This window comes from Miniopterus schreibersii (assembly GCF_964146895.1).
Source record: "Miniopterus schreibersii genome assembly, chromosome: 20".
Classification (NCBI taxonomy): domain Eukaryota; kingdom Metazoa; phylum Chordata; class Mammalia; order Chiroptera; family Miniopteridae; genus Miniopterus; species Miniopterus schreibersii.
In genome coordinates this window covers 23,953,410-23,973,164 of record NC_138122.1, presented here as the reverse complement: position 1 = coordinate 23,973,164, position 19,755 = coordinate 23,953,410, and the positions used below count along the sequence as shown (strand labels likewise).

The window sequence follows — 19,755 nt, the reverse complement described above, 5'->3', positions numbered from 1 at the left end:
TTGGTTGTGCAAGGTGTCGCCATTGAGGGAAAGGGCATGGCATCTCTCTGTGTTATTTCTTAAACTGCAGGTGAATCTACAATGATCTCAGAATCAAAAAGTAATTCACATAGCTACACATCCATCAGGATGCCTGAAAAACCGGCAAGACCAACTCCTGGCGAGGCCATGGAGCCATCAGAGCTCTTTTCCATTGCTAGTGTGAATATCAAAATGGTAACCCACCTTGCGAAACAGTTTTGTTTTTTAAAAAAGGTTTTTTGTAGTTGTTGTTCTGTTTTTTATTGATTTCAGAGGGAGGAAGGGAAAGGGGGAGAGAGAGAGAGAGAAACATCAAGGATGAGAGAGAAAGCCATTCCCGGCAAAGGAGGCGGACTGTCAAAGGACTGGAACGAGGTAGGCCCTCGGCACCTTGCCAGGAGTACAGGACCCCACCCAAGCCTGGCAAACAGTGGGCGCCCAATAATAGCAGACATCTGAGCACAGAACCCGCTAGTGAGGCTCCATCCCACCCAGCCAGGAGAGGCTCCACCAGACACGGGTCACCAAGAGGGGTAAATTCCTGGCCGAGGGACCCACGTCCTCTCGTCTGGCACCCCAGTTTAGACTGGGAGTTCAGCCTTCTCCGGAAGGGGCAGAGGCTTCACCCTTCCCAACAGCCCCCTCCCCCTCCAGGCAGTGGAATGTTGTGTCTGTGGTTGCCCGGGCAACCAGGGCCTGCTTGGTGGCTGCCTTCTGGGAGCAGCGACTGTAGGGTGGCACTGCCCACCGTCAGCAGAACTCCAGCCAGGTGGAGAGACAGCCCAAGCAATCGCCAGGAGAATGGCAGTGTCCTGGGAGGAATATTTCCGACTGGCCTCGCAAGAGAAGCTGCCCACGTGAGTGGCGCTGGGTGGCAGGGAGGGGCCGGCCAGAAGGAGGGCAGAAGGGGGGGGTGGGGTGGCCCATCCTTTCCCCCACCCCTGGATCCTGGCTCCCCTCGGACTGTTCATGGTGGGAGATTATTGCCCCCATTTCACAGACAAAAACATCCAAGGCTCAGAAAGAACCAGCGACTTCCCCGAGGGCTCAGGGCTAGTTGCAGCAGAGCTGGGTCAATAGCCCAGGTCTCTAACCTGCTCTTGATTCCCACCCCCAGCTGACACCCAGCTGAGATGAAATCGTTTGAATCGGGTGGGAAGGGGTTATTCTATGATCTGTCCCCTATGCCTGGAAACTGCATTTTAAAGGAAGGGTGGAGGAAGCTTGTCCCATGCCAGCTTTGTGTTCAGTAGAGTGACTGAGGGTCCCAACCATAGTCTTAGAATCTGAAAATGGCAGGGTTTCCCCACAACCGGAGCCGACCCTATGGGGCTGCCTCCTGGACCCTCCCCCGGAGGGCTAACAGGTGTCTTCAACCTCAACTTGGCCATGGCAAGGAGCTGATCTCCCCTGACCCCCCCCCCCCAGGCTCCTTCCATCAGCAGCATCCTCCCAGCTCCTGGTCCTAGGTTCACCTTGGCCTCCTTTCTCACCTCCTTCATCACTCCATTGAGGGATTTTCCACCGTAGCACCTACCATGTCCGGGCATTATTTATTATTATTTGTTAGCTTTATTTCCTGTGCTCCCCCCAGGCTGCCAGCTCCTGCAGGGCTGGGTTTTGTCTGTCTTGTCCCCAGCGGCAGCCCCAGTGCCTGCGATGGTGCCGGGCACTTACTAGGTGCTCAGTACAATTTGCTGAATGAACAAAGATTCCACAGCCAGTAGCTGGCAAATGGGGGCATTTCAGGCACTGGGGAGGGGTTTGGGGGCCGTGACTCTTGCCTCCTTCACCCCCACCTCCCCCGCGAGGCCCTCCAGGAAGATCCCGGCGCTGCATCCTGACCACTTGCCACCGGTGCTGGGTCTCCTGGAGAAGAGGCGGGAGCTGGTGGATGCAGATCGGGGCCTGCAGGCTCAGAAGGAGGTGAGCCCCCACTGCAGTCTTGAGCCTTTTGGGGACTCCAGGCCCCCAAAATAGTGACGAGCAGGGGAATGGGAAATAATGGAGCCAAGTTATTAGCTCCAAGGTCTGACACAGTCACTTCACCACTCTGAGCCTTGGTTTGCTCACCTGTCAAATGGGGATGGAATATCAGTTGGTGTAGATTAATGTGCACTGAGCACCTATGTGCAGGGTGCTCACTGGGACCTAGTGGTCTCACCACAGTCCCTGACCTCAGGGGGCTCACGGTGTAGAGAAGGGCACAGACCAGTGTCCAGCTGGTGGCTGCTCTGAAGGAGGGGACTGTAGGAGCCCAAAGGAAGCCTCTATTTCCACGGGGGGGAGGGTGAATCAAGGAGGGCTTCCTGGAGGAAGTGATGTCTTAGGGATCACTGAAGGGCAAGTCGGCTTATCCAGCAAAGGGGGACAGCGTGAGAAGGAAGAAAGTGACAAGGGAACAGCATCTACCAAGGCTGGAAGCGAAGGACAAACACAGGCGGTCAAGTGGCCCGGAGACAGAGTGTCAGAGGGGAGAGGGCAAGCTGAGGCCTGAAGAAAGGGCAGGGACACTGACAGGCAGGGGCCGCAGGAGCGCGCTTGGGCTTCATTGTGGGTGGTGGGAGCCATGGGTGGATCTGAGCAGGGCGTAGTGGCAAGATCAGGGATAGCAGGCGAGAGAAGTTCGGGGTGAACCTAAAGGCCCCGGATGACTCAGACCTCCAAACGCACACACAGACACCCACTCCCACACCCCAGGTGTTCGAGACCACGATGGCGGTCCTGAAACTGCGCCGGGAACAGGTGGAACAGAAGCAGCAGGAGCTAAAGGAGTCCTTTGTCCGTTTTGACAAGTTCTTGCAGGTAGGTGGAGCCTGCTGGGGGGAGGCAGGTCACAGGGTCACAAAGTCACAGCCCAATAGAGGCCAGACATGTCACCTAAAATTGTAAAAACTGGCTGTACTAGTACAAAGGGGAGTGGTGGGAAACACACACGCGTGCGCTGCCTGAAGCATCCAAGTTTTTAAAAACCGTGGGGCAGTTGTGAGGGACCAAAATCAGAGTTTGCAATCCCTTGGCCCCACAAGCGAATGCTGGGGCGGGCTGAAAGGCGCGAGCTCCGCAGGCTCCGGAGTCCTGAGGGTCCTCGGCTCCGTTTCATCCCTCCTCCTCAGGACACGGAGGTCCGACGCAGTGGCGCGATGCGGAGGGCGGCAGAGGAGCGACGCCGGGCGGGCCGCCTGGAGGCGGAGGCGCTGCAGCTTCGGGCGCAGCTGGAGAAGCTGCAGCGGAAGCGCGCGCGCCTGCGGCGCCAGGTGCAGCGCCTGGAGCCCTGCGCGCGCCTGCTGGAGCGAGTGCTGGAGCAGCTGCCCGAGGTGAGTGCCCCGCAAGAAGTGTGGGGGCTCAGCGCCCCCGAACAGCGCTGGGTGGCCTCAAGGACGGCTTTGGAAGGGTGCACTACCGGGGCGCTGACTGTATGCCAGGAGCCACCACTTGCTGAGCACTAACTGTATGCCAGGACACCCTTTGTTCTTGGATTCTCCCCAAGGCCCAGTAAAGTGGGTCCAGTTATTGTCAACACCATTTTACAGGTAGGGAAACTGAGATTCAGAAAGGTAACTCTTACTCAAGGACACACAGGCGGGGGGGGGGGGGGTAGACCCAGGCACTCATTAAATATTAGTTGAATGAAACAATGAACTATTAACACAGGCAGTGAGTTTAGCTCGGCTTAACGGGAAGGGTGGCGTGATCTCCACTCCTGGGGCAGGAGGGGCTGTGTGATGCCCCCGTTTCACAGGCGGCATGGGGAGGGCGGGAGCTGCAGGCCCGGTGAGCCCCCCTCCGGACCCCATCCCAGTTCCAGGAGGTCCCCGAGCTGGTGGCGCGCGCCCACGCCCTGGCCGACACGCTGGCGGCGCAGAGGCTCGCGGAGCGCGGGCGGCGGGCGGAGCTGGAGGAGGCGCGCGCGCGGCTGCAGCGGCTGCGGGACACCTGGCGGGACGAGCTGCTCGCGCGGGGCCAGCAGCGAGCGCAGCTGCTGGAGCGCCTGGAGGCGGCGCGGGAGCGCGCGCTGCGCTGGGTACGGCCCGGTGGGCCCGGGACCCCAGCCTTCCACCGCCGGGGTCGGTAGCGCAGACGGGGCGATGCTCGCTCCAGAGGGACCGCGGCACGAACGCGCAGGTTCCGGCATCAGCAAGCGCTTAAGGGCACGGAAGGCCAGTGCCCTCAGTACCTGAGTCCCCGCCTGCCCTCGGGTCCCCGGGAGCGCCCTCGGGTGCCCAGCTGGTGGGGGGACACGAGGCCCCGCCCGCCTCCCGCCTCCCGCCTGAATCGGAAGGGGCGGGCCGTTCCCCAGGAATCCGCGTGGGCTGGGATCCAGAACACGGCCGCTGAGAAGACCCTGCTCCTGGGGCGCGCTAGGATGTCAGTGCTCAACCTGTTCCAGCTGGTGTGCCAGCATCAGAGGCAGCCACCTGCCCTGGGCATTGAGGACACCGAGGGGCAGCTGGAGCAGGTGAGCCCTGCTGTCACCACCGGCCCCCAAACCTTGGGAACATCAGGATCCCCGATATCCCACCTCTGTGGGTTAAGCCTGACCCTCGGTGACCAGAGGCCATGCTCCTTAGTGCCACAGACGTGGGCCCGATGGCTGTGGAGGCCCCTGGGTTGGTCTTGGTCCTGTCATCAGCTGTGTGGCCAGAAGGAAGTCATGCCCCTCTGGGTTTCAGTGTCCTGCGCACGCAGGAGGGCCAGGGTGTATCCTGAGGGCCTCTGTACATTTATGCCAAGAGTCAAACAAGTGACATCGATAAAAAACCAAGTCAAGGCTCCCTTTTAATTAATCACAGATGGCCTTGGCTGCCCCAGTGAGGGTGGGGGTGGGGTGGAGCAGTGGTCTCTGCACCGTGGCATCACAGGTTTGCAAGGTTTACGGCTGACGGAGGGGGCTGCTCACTTTGGAGACACTTGTTTCTGGGGGGTTCCCAAAGCATGACCCCATTGAGGAGTGGGGGAGACAAAGGGAGGCACCCTCTTTTCCTCCTACCCATCCCACCTCTGCCCTGAGCCCAATGGCCAGGATTCCAACCAAAGGGCCAGAACTGGGGCCCACCTTTGCGCCACATCCTGAGTAGGGTGGATTTTTGTGGACCGCCGCTCTCCCAAGTGTGGCTCGGGAGCAGAGGTCCATGTCCAGATGACACCAGGAGGGACAGAGGCCTGACATGCAGCAACAGTAAAAGCCGATCCCTTTTCAACCAACTCTCTGATCCCAACTTGGGGGTGACTAGGCCTTCACCCTGGCACGGCTCCCTGGTCTCGGGGCCTGGGACTTGCCCCATCAGCAAAAGCAGCTGGCCAAATTCAGTAAGTTTTGTTTTCATTGTAGCTATTTTTCCAATTACCCTACTTATGACAGGGGTGACTTAATTTTTTTTCCGTTTTTGCTGGAGATAGTTTCCTTCTCAGATGTTTACTTCAGTCAGAAATGTGACAGGAGAGCCCCAGGGAAGGTTCACCACCATGTCCTGGTTCCTGGCAGTGGATCCAGGGGCGCTCATTAAGTCCATATCACTGAATAAGTTAATTAAAACAAAACAAAGGTGGGCCACCCATGGAGAAGATGAGAGTGGGTTAGACGCCAACAAATGTGACTGATCCAATTAAAAGGGAAAAATAAATTGATGGAAGTGAAAATAGGAATTTAATTATAATACAGGTGATAGGCAGCTGGCAAACTGTGAAGGCATCTGCTAAGGAATCATCTGAGAGGCTGACTGGGGTTTTAAAATCCCAGAACAGGCCAGGTCACTGCCCCTGGGACCCACCAGCACTGCTGTTTTTTAAAGAGGTCTCCACCCTGACTCCAGCCCCACAGCATCCCATGCACTGGGGGGTGGGGACTGGACACTCAGGGGCTGGGATGTGACTCTGGCTGTGTTGGGGACCCCCAGGTGAAGCTGTTCATCCTGGACCTCTCTGCCATGCTGGCCAGCCTTCCCCAGGGCAAGCCGGAGACCCTGGCCCCCTAGCCTGACCCAGGTGAGTAGTGGGGGAGGGGGGACCTCTCCCCAAGGGACCTCCCCTCCCTGGGGACACCTACCCCACATCCACCACCTGGCCTGGGGCCAGGCCCTTCCTCCAGGTGGTTGAGGGCAGTAAACTAGTATTTGTCAGGTGCTTGCAATGGGGCCAGTGCAAATTCTAGTAAATTCCAGATGATTGGTTAAGTCAAGTAATACCAATAGGACCGGCAAGAGGGTCTCAGGGGCCGATACCCACTCACAGGACACCTGCTCACAGAGGCTCCTCCACTGTGGACTGGCACTTGACAACCACCAGGTTGATAATCCAGCTGCCGGAGACTGCCCTTGACCTTCCCATGGCCCAATAGAGGCTGAGGAGCACAGGCCTTGGAGCAGGACAGAGGCTGGGACAGGTTCTGCTCTCTTGGTGTGTGGTAGGGCAGTGTTAACCCCTTCAAAGCCAGAGAGGAGTAGCTGTGCCCTCTGTCCTAAACCCTGCACCAGGTCTCCCTCCCACCGTCTACTCCTAGCTACAAGGCTGGCCTGGCAGGAGGAAGGGGACCAACAGCCAGCTTTGGGGCTCTCCCACCTCAGGCAACTGATTCATCCTCTGAGCCTCAATTTTCCTCATCTGCAAAAGGGGGACACCAACAGAACCCACCCTCAGGGGATCCCTGGGGTGATGACTCAGGACTTGCCCACACGCTCTCAACTCAGCCAGCGCACTAGCTGGGATTTTAGTGTCTGGGTTTGTCCCTTCCAACTCCTCAATTGCACGCCTGGTCCGCCAGAGGTGCTCAATGAAGGTTTATTACATGAAAAGTACATCACTGGGCCTCAGGCACTAACAGCTCAGACCCATGCAGCCACCACCTCTGAACCCAACACATGAAGCAGCAGGAGCAGAGTTGCCAATTCAGGGTGTGAACTCCTATGCACCCCTCAAGACCTTGCTCAACTGTCCCTGTCTCAGGCAGAGGCAGCTGCTGCCCTCTCTGGCCGTACAGCACTCCTTTTCGTGGACGATGGTTCTGCAGGGAGCTCCCCGCATGCCCAGCACAGGGCCAGGCACACCGCGCTACACAAGGAGCATTTGCTGATGTCCACACTGGGACCAGGCTTTTAGGAGCCGCAGGGCTGGGTCATCTTCACATCTTCTTCCTCATCTTGCCCTTCCTGGAGTGAGTGCCTCGGCCGAAGGCACCCTGCTGCAGCTCCCGGGCATGGCGCCGGTTGCGGGCAGAGAGCTGCTTGAGCCCCCCTCGCTGCAGGAAGCGCATCTTCTGGGCCTGGCGCCTCTGCTTCAGGATCTGCTGCTTGGTCTTGAGCTCTGAGCGCACACGGCCTGTGGAGGCACCTGGGGTGCGTGGCTGGGAGGCACCTGCCAGGACAGGGGTCCAGGGAGCTAAGCCTCTGGGCCAACTCTCAATGTCTCCTCCTCCCAGAATCCTCCAGACTGCTCCCTTGCCCCTACCCCCATTCTGCTGTTCATTGCTGTGGCCCTGGCCTCTAGCACATAGTAGGTGCTTAACAAAGCTTAAGTAGCCTACTGTATGGGTCAGCAGCATGGAACTTCAAGCCAGAGCTGCCAGGGTTCAAATCCCAGCTGGGGCCTCTTACAACCTGGGCAAGTCATGTAACTTCTCTGTGCCTCAGTTTCCCCCTCTGTGAATTATGAATAGCACCTACCTACCTCATGGGTCCTAATGAGGAGTCAATGAGTTAATAAATGTACAATGCTCAGAACAAGATCTAGCTCATAGTAAGGGCTCTTATGTGTAATTATGATGATTATAAATATTTCAACAAAGCTTGACTGAGCACCTCCTCTATGCCAGGCACTGGGGGCCCAGCAGTGACTGAGGGCCCAGGACATAGTTCCAAGCTCCCCTCTCCCCAGGGGAGGCCCAGGTGGGAGGTGGCAGGCAGGTGGGTAGCCCAGGGCTAGTCACTACCCTCATGACCACTTCAGCGTCCCTGCCTGTAAGGTGGACATTCTCAGTCTTCCCGCCCTAGGTCACATTTGGTGAGTGTCTAGCAGAGCCTGTCTCCACACAGCAAGTGGGAGCCAGAGCCCTCTCTGACTGCACGCTTAGGAGGGGTTGGGACAGGCTCCAGTCCCCTCCCTTCAGAGCACATCAAAGCCCTGAGGGGCAGACTGAGGTCCTGGCATGTGAGGCACAGGCTCTGGCAGAGGGTTCAAATCCCCTTAGCCTGTCACCAGCTAAGGGACCAAGTTCCCAGATGACCGAATGGATGTACCACTTGCAAATGTGCGTTTGGAGGTAAATCCTACCTTGGCCTCGGCCCCGCTTCCAACCCCTTCGCTCTGGGCCTCGCCGGTCTGACGCTCCTTCCTCCTCGGAGTCGCGGTCATCGATTTTCTGTTTCTGCTTCCACTTCTGGTAGCTGGGAGGCTGTGTTAAGGAGGCTGCTTGTGAGATCCTGGAGCCCTTGAAACCCCTGGGCTGGGAGAAGGGCCCGCCCATGGGAGGTGGGGGTAGGAGGTGCTCGGCCCCGCCCCTCAGGATACAGGTCCCGCTTGTAGGAGCTGCTGATGTAGCGCCCACTTTCTGTCCTGATCTTCTTCTTGTCCTCCTGGCCTGACTGTCCCACAAACCGCTTCTTCTTCCGGTCCCTGCAGGAGAGAGAGTTGGGTGGGCGGCCGTGGACGGAGGTGGCCTGGGAGGGCCTGTTTCCTCCCCTGACCCTCTCACTGGGGTGGTGGAGGATTCCAGAAAGAGTGTGGCCACGTCTGGCATGCAGTAGGTGCTCAATAAAGGCTCATCCCCGGCCCCTCCTGATCTTTCCCTGGTATCCCAGGTCTCAGGTAGTATGGGGTCAGCAGAACCCGGGGGGGGGGGCAGTCTGAGGCTGGGTGAGGGACAGGGTTCCCAACCCCCCTCTGCCACCTCCTTGCTCTGAATGGGGGTGGGGTGGGGTTCACTGTCCTTACTTTGTGATTACATGGGGACAGGATGAGGGAGTCACAGGTCATAATTCGTGTTGTGCAGGATTAAGGAGGGGGCGGGGGTGGCACATTCCTGCTCTAGGGATCCAAGAGGGGTGGGGACAGGCAGGGGGTCGCATGCTAGCTGTGTGGAACCACTGGCAGACAGGCGGGCGTGGGAGGGCTGTGCTGCGGAGCTCACTCACCACTTGAGCTGCTGCCGGCCCCTGGTCAGGTTCTGGGTCTCATCCCCCATCAGGTCCAGGACCGCGCCAGCCACCTGCTGCTCGAAGGCGCCCGCATCCCCACCAACGCTCAGGCTGCAGAGGGAGGGTGGGGAGGTACAACAGGGTTGACGGGGGCCCATCAGGCCCCACCTGCCACACGCACACACCGGCTGGCCGCTCACCCCCGCTCACTGTCGAAGTCCTTGGGCCGATAAGGGACATAGAAATCCCGGTCCCGCTGCCGGGCCTCCACCTTCCGCCTCTTCGCTCCACAATCCGGTCCTGGCTGTGGCCGTTTCCGGCCCACGACCTCTGTGAAAACGTCCTGGCGGATGGAGGCCCAGTCACACCTGAAGCCCAGGGGAGCCCACCTGCCCCCCAACACCAGTCCAGCTCGGAGCTGCCATTTAGACCCTCCATTTCCTCCCCTGCAGGTGCAGCATGACCGAGCCTCAAGCACCATCAGGGTCAGGACAGGTAGGGGAGGGGGACTGAGGTGCCAACCAGGGAGGGATCCATGCTTCAGCCCAGAAGGCTGTGTGACCAAAGCAAGGCCCTGCCCCTCTCTGGGCCTGGCCTTGCTCTATGCACTAGTCCAGGAGTTTTCAAATGTTACGTTTTGGCTATGAACCCCCTATCCAAATCAAATGTAAGAGGGCGGATGAGTAGGCCTGGGACCCCACCCACCAGGTGAACAGGCCCCCAGCCCTGCCTTCTGGCACTCAGGCCCAGCCTCCAGGGTCCCGGGTGGGGCTGCACCTCCACACTCTCTTGCGCCGCCTCCTCAGGCTGTTCCTCCTGCTGTGCTGGGCAGCTGGGGGCTGGGCTGGCCAGGCCCTCCTTCCGCTCCTGTCGCCCCTGCTGGAAGCTGGCGATGGCCTTGCAGTCCTTCTGCCGCTTGGCACGCATCACCTGGCTGCTCAGGTCCCGGCTGGAGGCGTTGATCTCAAAGATGGTCTGCGGAGGTGACACCCTAGTCCTTCACCCACTGGCCTCCCCTCCCCAATTCCACCCCTACCAACCTGGCGGGCTCTTTATGGCATTCCTCCCCAAGTCCCTTCAACCCTCCCAGGTGGGCACTCTCATTATCTGCATATCACAGTTAGAAAAGGAGTCCCAGGGAGGGCAAGTAACCTGCCCAAGGTCACACAGCAGGGATGAGCCAGAGCTGGGATTTCAGTGTAGGTCCGCCTAGCTCTGAAACCAGTGCTCTCAACCATGCCCTCTGGCCCCTCTTCCCTGATGCTGGCGGGCTGGCACGCTGGCCCACTCCTGGGAAGGTCTAACCCTGCTGCAGAACACACCGCCCCCAGGTACAAGATGGGGTGCCCAGTGAGAGTCGAGGAGATGAAAGGCGACAGAGAGCCAGCTCCTCGGGCCTCTAAGAGGCCCAGGGCACGTCGCTCCCTCTCTGAGCCTCGGTCTACCCATCGGTAATTGGGAGGAAATTGTTGCCACAGGAACCTAGAGATGCTGACAGAGCCAGAGATACAGACTAAGAAACTTCAAGCTCAAATGGAGATCCCTGCTGCGGCGGTGCTCAAGCAGGCCCAGCCCCGCGGTGGCCACTGTGGTCCCCGCCGGCCCGCACTCACCGCCCTCGAGCGGTACTTCTTGATGCTGTCCACCAGCCTCAGCCGCTGCAGCTCCTGCTCCTCGAAGCGAGAGCCTGGCGGAAAGGGGGGTGAGGCCAGGGGCGGCTCTGCAGGGCCAGCCCGCCGCCCCCACCCTGCACAGGGACTCACTGAAGAGGGGGTGCAGGCCCAGCCCCGCGAGGTCCAGCTCCTTGGCCCGCTTGATGGACTCGGGTGAGGGCGCCGGCCGCGAGCGCACGTATTGCTGCTGAGCATTGTCGGCCACTCGGCCCAGGCCCTGCAGCTCCAGAGACGCCTCCAGGGTGCTCCGCAGGCCGCAGTCCTCGTCGTCCACCACGCTCTGTGGCACCCGGCCCAGCACGCCATCCGTGCCGGCTGAACCTGCCACGCCACACGGAGCCTGATCAGAGGACTGTCACCCGGCCCACATGCGCATGGCCTGACCTCCCCTCGCCAGCCTCATGCTGGCCCCCGAATCACAGAATCATCTCGGGGGTTGCTGACCCGTACTACGTAGTTAGGCCTATGATGGTTGCGTCCATACTATGCATGTCAGGATTTTTCTTGTTATTTCCTAAACGATACAGTACAACGCCTATTTACATAGCACTCCCATTGTATTATCATAAGTAACCTACAGGTGACAAAGTTACGGGAGGTTGTACATACATTACATGCAAATGTTATGCCATTTTATACAAGGGACCTGAGCACCCACGGATTTTCGTATCTGAGGGGTCCTGGAACCAATCCACTGCGGATACCGAGGGATGACTGTATAGGGATCGTCTCCTGGGGTCAAATCCAGCCCCACCCGCTACCAAAGTGGGGACAGCTTTGCCCTCTGCCCACATCGAGAACGCCACAGAAGTCCTCAGCTCCACCCCTGCCTCCACTCACCTGAGGGCTCCTCGTGGGGGCGGGCGAGGGAGATGGCACGGCCCAGGAACAGGTGGAGGTCCAGCAGGTAGGGGACCTCATCTGGGGCCACCAAGGAGTAGGCTGTGCCACTTCGGCCAGCCCGGGCCACACGACCTGCGGGAAGAGGTGGTCAAGCTTCAGTGAAGGAAAAGTCCAGCACAGCTCCCACCTGCCCAATCCTAAGAGTGCAAACCAGGCCGACCACACCTTGCCCAGCTTTTATAACTGAAAAACTATACAAAGTGAGTTGGCCTGGGAGGGCTGAGGGGAAGGTGGGGCCCAACACACTGACCTGACACAGCAGGGAGTCAAGAGATCCCATCAGAATCGTGCCCGCCCATCCCCACCAGATCCTAATTTATAGGCCAAGTCCCTGGGTTCGGCTTCCCGACCTGCAGCTGCAGGAGTCGAGCCCTGCGCCCTCAGCCCCCACCAGGGCTCAGCGCCCCGGCTGGCTCCTTACCCACACGGTGCAGGAAGAGCTTGCCCTTGGCCGGGAAGCTGTAGTTGATGACGTTGTCCAGCAGCGGGATGTCCAGGCCCCGGGCCGCCAGGTCAGTCACGATGAGGGTGGAACACTTGCCGTGGGTGAACTTGGCGAGGTTGATCTTGCGGGCCGTCTGGTCCAGGGCACTGTAGATGTGGGCGCAGCTGACCCCCTGGGTTGTCAGCAGCTGCTCAGAGCCAAGACGGGGAGGGAGGGAGAGGGGTGAGGAGACTTGTAGGAGAGACAGGAGTCCAGGCCACGGCGGGGATGCCGTGACCTGGTGGTAAGCCTCATCCTGACTTTCCCACTAACAAGCTGTATGATCTTGGGCAAATTACCTAACCTCTCCATGCCTTCATTTTCCTCATCTGTGGAATGGGGAGAATAGTTCCTTCTTTGTAGCTTTAAGGATTAAATGAGTTAATACATATACAGTGCTGAGAATGCGCCCGGAACACAGGAAGTGTTAACTGCTCTCTGAGAATTACTATTTTGGTCCCATTCATCAGTAACCCCAGCTGCTGTACGCAAGGAGGAAGCACCGTTAAGTGTGTAACAAGAAAGTGAAACCCAGTGAACTGTGTCCTCAGATAACAGACCCAGGTGTGGCTGACCAGGGAAGGGGCCCCAGCAGCCTTCGGGGCACGGGGACCCCCGCGCTTTGATATAGCCGAGGGTTGCAGGTGTACCCATATGGAAAAACTCGTCAAGTCGCTCACGTAAGATTAGGGCACTTTACGTACCTTCCGTGTAAACTTTACAACGTTTACATAGCATGCGGGGTACATCTACTTTTTTTAAAATATGTTTTTATTAACTTCAGAGAGAGAGAGACAGAAACATCAATGATGAGTCTTTGATCGGCTGCCTCCTGCGCGCCCCCTACTGGGGACCTTAGTATGCGTTTGAAATTTTTATAAAAAATACCAACCCCCGGCTAGGCCCGTGTGCTGCTCTGGTGCTGCCCTCTGGTGTCTGTACGGGGAACTGCAGCCCCAAGCTAGGGAAAGCGCAGGTCCCCAGGAGTCTTCCCCAAGCCGCCAGGGCCTCTCACCTCACTGAGGTACTCGGCGTGGTGCTTTGTAGCCACAAACACCACCGTCTGGTCCTGGGGCCGCAGCACGTTGCGCAGCAGGTGCAGGAGCACGGCGGCCTTGGTGTCCTCCCGCACCAGGAAGAAGGAGGTCTGCGGGGAGAGGGGCCGTGAGGGTCTGGCTCTCAGGGCCCTGCGCAGGGGCCTGGAGCGGGCACAGGCAGAGCCTCACCTTGAGCTGCTCGTTGAGTTTGGTGTCCACGTCTAGCCGGATGAGTACGGGCTCCGTGAGGCCTGCAGCGGGCACAGAGAAGGGTGGGGGGTTGAGTCATTGAAGGGCAAGGCGCCCCTCCCCTGCCCAGGCCCCAACCCGAGCTCACTCACCGGCCCGGGCAAACTCCACCAGCATTTTGGGGAGCGTGGCGGAGAACAGGACCGTCTGGTGGCCCCCAGGGAGGCGGCTGATGATTTCCTGCAGCTGCTCTGCAAACCCCATTTCAAAGAGCCTGGGAGGGGGGAGGGCGGAGGGCAGAGGGCAGGGCGGGGTCAAGAGAGGCGCTTCCATTCCCGTGAGTTCCAAAGCTCGGGCACTCTTGCCCCCACTACACTTGTGGACTGGTGTTTGCCTCACATTTCTTTAACTCCGCTCACTTTTTCTCTATGTGACAACTTCATCCTAAGCAATAATGATCTTGAAATCTTGGGTCTGACCTGTTCTGTCTCCTACAAATTCATATAGAAATAAATGACAGCGGTCCTCGCTCTGTGTCAGGCACCGTTCCGGGTACTTTACAAACCTGTGGTATGTGGCACGCATCTGGGGAAACACTGCTTTGATCCTGGTACACAGGTCTCTCCTGGCAGAGCCCTTCTTCCCAGGTAACTGCACCTCCCTCTGATTTCCCAGCCTCGGGGCCAACCTGGACACTGCCCGGGGTGACAGCCTTACCTGTCCGCCTCGTCAAATACCACGTACTCCACACTCTGCAGCTTCAGGTTCATCTCCACAGCCACGTGCATCAGGCGTCCAGGGGTAGCAATGATTCTGGAAGGGGTGTGCAGGCCAGGTGACCCAGGGCCACCCGCAGAGCCCTCCTCTCACTCCCCAGCCGCTGGCATCTGGGAAGGGACCCAGAGCATTATCCCCAATCCAAACTCACATGTCAGGATTTTCGTGCAGGGCGGAGAACTGGTCTTCCATTCTAGGGAGAAGGGGAGGTGTCGGTTTGATAGAACAGGTCTCTGCCTATTCCCTCTCCCTTCCCATAGCAAATGCCCAGGTGAGTCCCACACCCCAACCCCAGACTTGCAACTGGACAGCAAAACACTCGGAATTGAGAGCGACTGGTGACGGTGACCCTGAGAATAAGGAAGGGGCTGCCCTGCCCTGTGAGAGATTAGCTGTACTACCAAACCACTGCACGGCCCCAGCACATCAGGAAAACACATTTTGCAAATCTGAGCTATTTATAAACATGCTTCAATTTTTGCATTCTGCTTTAAACAACTCACAATTACGCACATGAAAGCACACACAACTGAGTACCCGGTTCAGGTGACCTGTGCGCCACCAGCTGTCTTTCAGGAGCATCGGAACCTTTGCAGGGCTTGTGTGGGAAATTTCTGCTCGTATTTTACTGTGTGTTTCCCTCGTTAATTTTTTTTGGAATGTGCCAAGAACTTGCTGTTGTTAATAAGCCACACAGGCTCCTTCACTCCGATACCCTGGAGGCACGGGGTGTGCTGGCATGGGGATGGGGTGTAGGGATGGGGGTGACTCTTACTTGTCCCCGCCCAGGATCAGGGCAGTCTTGAGGCCGGTGAACTTGCCCAGCTGTGGGGGGAGAGATTGGGAGAGGGTGAGGGGGAGATGCCTCGGCCCACTCGGGCCTCCCCACTGGTCCCGGCTCAGCCTGCCCTCCCCCGCCCCTCCGGCCCCACACACCTCCTTGGTGAACTTCATGGTCTGCAGGGCCAGCTCCCGGGTGGGCGAGAGAATGAGGGCGCGGGCCCCTGTCTGAGCGCTGCGGGTCTTAAGCCGCTCGAACATGGGGATAAGAAAGCAGGCTGTCTTGCCGCTGCCCGTCCGGGCCATGGCCACCAGGTCTTTGCCATCCAGGATCACAGGGATGGTCTGGAGAGGAAGGAGGGAGGGAGGGGTGGGTCAGCTCCTGCACCCAAACACCACTCGATCTAGAGCTTCAGGGTGAACTAGGGGATCTCAGTGAACGGGAAGGGGCCTGTCGCCCAGCCCTGATCCCACTCTTGCCAATGCTTGCTTGCATACCTCTAGTGATGAGCAGCTCACCACCCCAAACTCAGTCCACAGTCTGAACATCCTTCATCCAATTAAGCCAGACTCCACCTCCCTGACTACTCTTCCTGCCCAGGACCCCAGAGGAATGTCTCCCTCTCGGCTAAATGTCTAAGGACAAGAGTCACAAGCCCTGGGTGATAACAGGGAGCCTGAGAGCTGCCTGCACAGGGCCTCAGCAGTGAACGGCCTTAAATGGCAAAGAGGCCCAGGGTCAAGTCTCCTCTCCGCTGGGCCCAACTTCCCCCGCCTGTGAAAAAGGCAAGCTTGTGGGCTTCGGAATAAGAGGGACAACAGATGTGACAGCTGGGGCAAGGGTGTCTATCAAGAGGCCAAGTCGCTCATCGCCTCCTCCCACTCACATCAGCCCTCTCCGCCACGTACCTTTCTCTGGATGGGTGTTGGCACCTTGTAGCCTTTCTTCATTATGCCTTTGAACACGGGGTAGCTCAAGCCTGGGAAAGACACAGGAGTGAGCGGGGGTGGAGGGAGCCCCTGGGGCCCCCGAGGCACCACCCTCCAGAATACTACACAGGACAAGTGCCTCTTACACTGTCAAATAAATGGCGAGAAAAGCAGAAAAGCGATAGAGCCAAGTTGATTGATTGAAACTTAAAAGACAAATCTACAGATGATGGGACACGAACCCTATGTGGCTTCTGATGTGGACACACTCTTAATGCCACGAGAGGACTGGGGGTCTGAATGAGGTCAGGGTCTTGGACGATACTGAGAACTGTGCATTTGTTTCCAGTGTGTAAGGTCCTACTTCTCTCTGAGGAAAGCAGGGAGCGTTTAGGGATCCAAGGAGGGGATGTCTGGGACTCGAGTCAGATCCTCCAGGATGACAAGTGGGTGGAGCGTGGTGATGGGTAGGTGCAGACTCACTGTACTCTATTTTTTTATGTTTGAAATTTTTAATTAGAAGAAAAGGGTGTTACATGACAAGGGCCCAGGACACATGCAGGCATGGGTGTTGACAAATGCACATGATACTAAAAGGGGGAGGGGCTGGCCTCTGGAGATAGGATGTGACTTGGGCTTGTGGAGATGCGAGGACAGTGGGAGGCCCCGAGACAGGAATGTACCATGGTTTTAGCTGCTTTTTGGTCAACTGTCTTTGTGATTTAGAAAGACAAAAAACAGCCACATGTAAATATTTTTATGTGCTTTTTTCTCTTCGATTTTTGATAAATTTTAGCACATTTTTAATATACTAATCTAGATTCCTTTTGTGAGCTAACTATTCATGTTCTTCACTCAAGTCTCTATCAGGGTGTCTGTCTTTTTCTTATTGATTTGTGAAAGCTCTTTGCATATGAGGGATATTTACCCTTCGTCTATCCCATAGGTTGCACATATACTTCTGATATAGCATTTAATTTAACTTAGTTTACAGTGTTTTTGGCATATACACATGTCTGATTGAAAAAAGTCAAACAGTGCTCGGGGCGCACTTAGAAAGGCCTTCTTTTCCTTTGTGAGATTATAAAAATGCTCATGATATTTAAATCTTTGCTCCAGATGCTACTGATTTGTAAAAAGCAAGAAAGAGAGTTCAGCTTTATTTCCATCTAGCTGGGTATTCCAATCCCACCCGACTACTGAATCTTTCTCCCTCTGCTCTGAAATGCTGTTGTCCTGCAGTAAATCCCCAAATGTTCGTCCACCAGCATCACCCTGAGTCCTGCTCTAACTGCTCTCTCATCGTGCCAGGCCTGTTGCCCCCACGAGAAGCCCCTGACTGGCCTTGAGACTATGTCTGTTGCCTCAGTCTACCCAGCACCTACCACAGTGCTGGGCCCAGAGCAGAGCTCGGGGGGGCGGGACGACCCCCTGCTGCCACTCCCCCAACACTCCAAAGCCTGGCTCACCCACCCATGGACTGGAAGCCTCCTGACTTTTTTTTCTTCTTGTTCTGGGCTCGCACCATCTCCCTCGTGTCCGGCTCCACGTCCGAGGTGCATTCTGAGGTGGGGAAGGTGGGCAGGGGTCTGCCAGGTCCCAGCTGGAAGAGAGGAACAGAGAGGCAGCATTACTCGGCACCATCAGATCACTGGGGGCAGGGAGGGGGGCTGTCCTGTTACTGATCTGTGCCCCATTCTAGCTGATGACTCTCCCGCCAGATCACATGACTGCTCTGCTACAGGGCTCTCCCCCGACTGGGCCAGATCAGGGTGGAGGGGCAGAGAGCGGGCTCTGCAGACAGACTGCCTGTGTTTCAATCCTAATTCTGTCACTTACCAGCTGGGCGACCTCACACAAGGGACTTAATCTTCCCTGAGTCTGTGTTTCCACGTCTGGAAAATGGATAGCAAGTGCATATGCCTCACAGTGCCCCGTAGATGGTGATATCATATTTGTCATCCTGGCCTGTCATTCAAGGCCCTCGAAATGAAAAACTCTAGAGAGCCAATCAAAACATCTACTATGTGTGAAGTACTCCCAGCTGCCCTGCCCACCTCTTCTCAATCCCCTTTCTGATCCATCACCCCTATCTGACTCTGGTCTCTCTTGTGCCTGCCTCTTCTTGGTGCAGGGTCAACCAACTGAGCCACATTGGCCAAGGCAGTCATATACATTTTAAACGACTGTCAAAAAATCAGAGAAGACGGCGACCTTATAGAGCCCTGCAGGGAATAATATATTTACCATCTGGTCCCTGGAGGAAACGTTTGCCAACTCCTGCTCTAGACACATAACAACAAAGTCCCTGGAACACATCAGTGCCCAGCATTCTGAGTGAGTATAAAATATATAAACATGTCATTCAATCCTTTCCACAGCCTGTGAGGCACATATAATCATCAGTCTTCCTCACAACTGGAAACGTCTGCCTTCTACAGATGTGGCTCAGAGAGGTTAAGCAACTTCTCCATTATCCCACAGCCTGTACAGGGTTGGGCCAGATTTTGAACACAGGGCTGGGCCAGGGCAGAGTCCCCTTGGTCTCAACCACCTATGCGGGCTCCTCTTTGGCACTTAGTCTTCTGCCCTCCTGTTCATTACCTTTAGCAGTCTCTCCACATTTACAGAGCACCTACTGTGTGCCAGGCACCGGCTAGGCTGGGGAAACAGTGGGATAAGGTCTGGTCCCTATTTGCATACAGTTGGCACTCAGCAATGGAAAGAGCCCAGGCCCTGGAACCAAACAGTCTGGGGTTTGACACCGGCTCTCCCACTCACAAACTGAGAGGTCTTGGTCAAGGTCCTTTACCAATCTAGGCCTCAGTTTCCTCCTCTGGAAAATGGGATGACAATACTTAGCTCGCAGGGTGGGTGTGAAGATTATGTGATAAGGCTGGCAAAGCTCTTAGCACGGAGCCTGGGACATAGTAGGCGATCAACAAACCCAACTTTAATTTATTACTGTTAGCTTCCCAGAGGTTTGGGGGCATCACCGTCCCAAGCTACCGGGTCCGGCCTCCCCTTCATTCAACCTCTCAAAAAATCGCCCGAAACTCTCCAAGTCAGGTCTTCAGCACCTGCACTTATCATTGGACGAATGGGCACTAGGACCCGCCCCCTGAGTAGGACGTAGCCAATGAGAGGCGCGCAACCAAAAGCCGGCAAGGAAGGCCCGCAGGCCCAGCCTCGGGAACGCGGTGGCTCCGGCCGTCCGGCCCCGGGGCTTGACCGGCCCGACGCACGAGCTCAGGCCAGCGGTCCTGCCCCCGACCCCCTGGCAGCTGACCTCTCCCCACCCTTGGCAATGCCCACTCCCCAGCTGGGGAAACTGAGGCCGCGGGGCGCCGCACGGAGCCGGGGCTTGGGCTCCGACGCGCGTCCCAGCCCCGCGCGCCTACCTTCTGGGCCCGGGCGTCATCTTCCGCCTGGATCTCAAACTCGCCGTCCTCCGAGTCGCTGCTGCGGGCCTGGGAGGCCGCATCCCGGCGCTTCCGAAGCCCCTTCTTCTTCCTCCGCTGGGCCATGGCAGGTCGGGACCGCGGTCTGGCCGCCGGGCGCGTTCCGGCAGCCATGCGGACCCGGCGCAGGGAAACGGGAAGGGGCGGAGCCGGTGGGGACATACCACTGGCGTGCCGGGGTCGGGGGACGCCCGTCTGCGCGGCCGGGCTGCGCTCCCTCCCCTTCGGCAGCCCCAAGAGGCTTGGCGCCCCCCGACCCCCCCACTGCCCTGCCTGGAGCGACGGGCCCCTCTCCGAAGCTTTGGGGAAATCTGGGGGCGTCCAGACTTGGGGGCTTCCCCCAGGCGCGAATGGTTCCGGCCGCGCCGCCTG

General features: G+C 57.7%; 2 protein-coding genes across 2 annotated transcripts; one reads left to right on the top strand and one right to left on the bottom strand.

The window, feature by feature from the left end:
- Positions 1 to 822: 822 nt before the first annotated feature.
- On the top strand, positions 823 to 6,078 carry CFAP73 (cilia and flagella associated protein 73; the record flags this gene model as incomplete). The annotated part of the gene is made up of 7 exons (XM_081123226.1): positions 823 to 878; positions 1,833 to 1,947; positions 2,722 to 2,826; positions 3,138 to 3,338; positions 3,824 to 4,045; positions 4,322 to 4,480; positions 5,919 to 6,078. The coding sequence occupies 7 exons, from the start codon at positions 823 to 825 to the stop codon at positions 5,994 to 5,996; spliced, it is 936 nt and encodes a 311-aa protein (XP_080979352.1). The 3' UTR covers positions 5,997 to 6,078.
- A 702-nt stretch (positions 6,079 to 6,780) lies between these two features.
- On the bottom strand, positions 6,781 to 19,537 carry DDX54 (DEAD-box helicase 54). The gene is made up of 20 exons (XM_081123221.1): positions 19,324 to 19,537; positions 17,396 to 17,525; positions 15,902 to 15,972; positions 15,149 to 15,337; positions 14,988 to 15,037; positions 14,364 to 14,405; positions 14,153 to 14,248; positions 13,588 to 13,709; positions 13,436 to 13,497; positions 13,225 to 13,356; positions 12,147 to 12,357; positions 11,663 to 11,797; positions 10,913 to 11,143; positions 10,763 to 10,836; positions 9,927 to 10,124; positions 9,350 to 9,492; positions 9,147 to 9,260; positions 8,524 to 8,628; positions 8,287 to 8,399; positions 6,781 to 7,371 (listed from the first exon to the last, which is right to left on the bottom strand). The coding sequence occupies exons 1-20, from the start codon at positions 19,495 to 19,497 to the stop codon at positions 7,139 to 7,141; spliced, it is 2,625 nt and encodes an 874-aa protein (XP_080979347.1). The 5' UTR covers positions 19,498 to 19,537; the 3' UTR covers positions 6,781 to 7,138.
- Between the last annotated feature and the right edge of the window lie 218 nt (positions 19,538 to 19,755).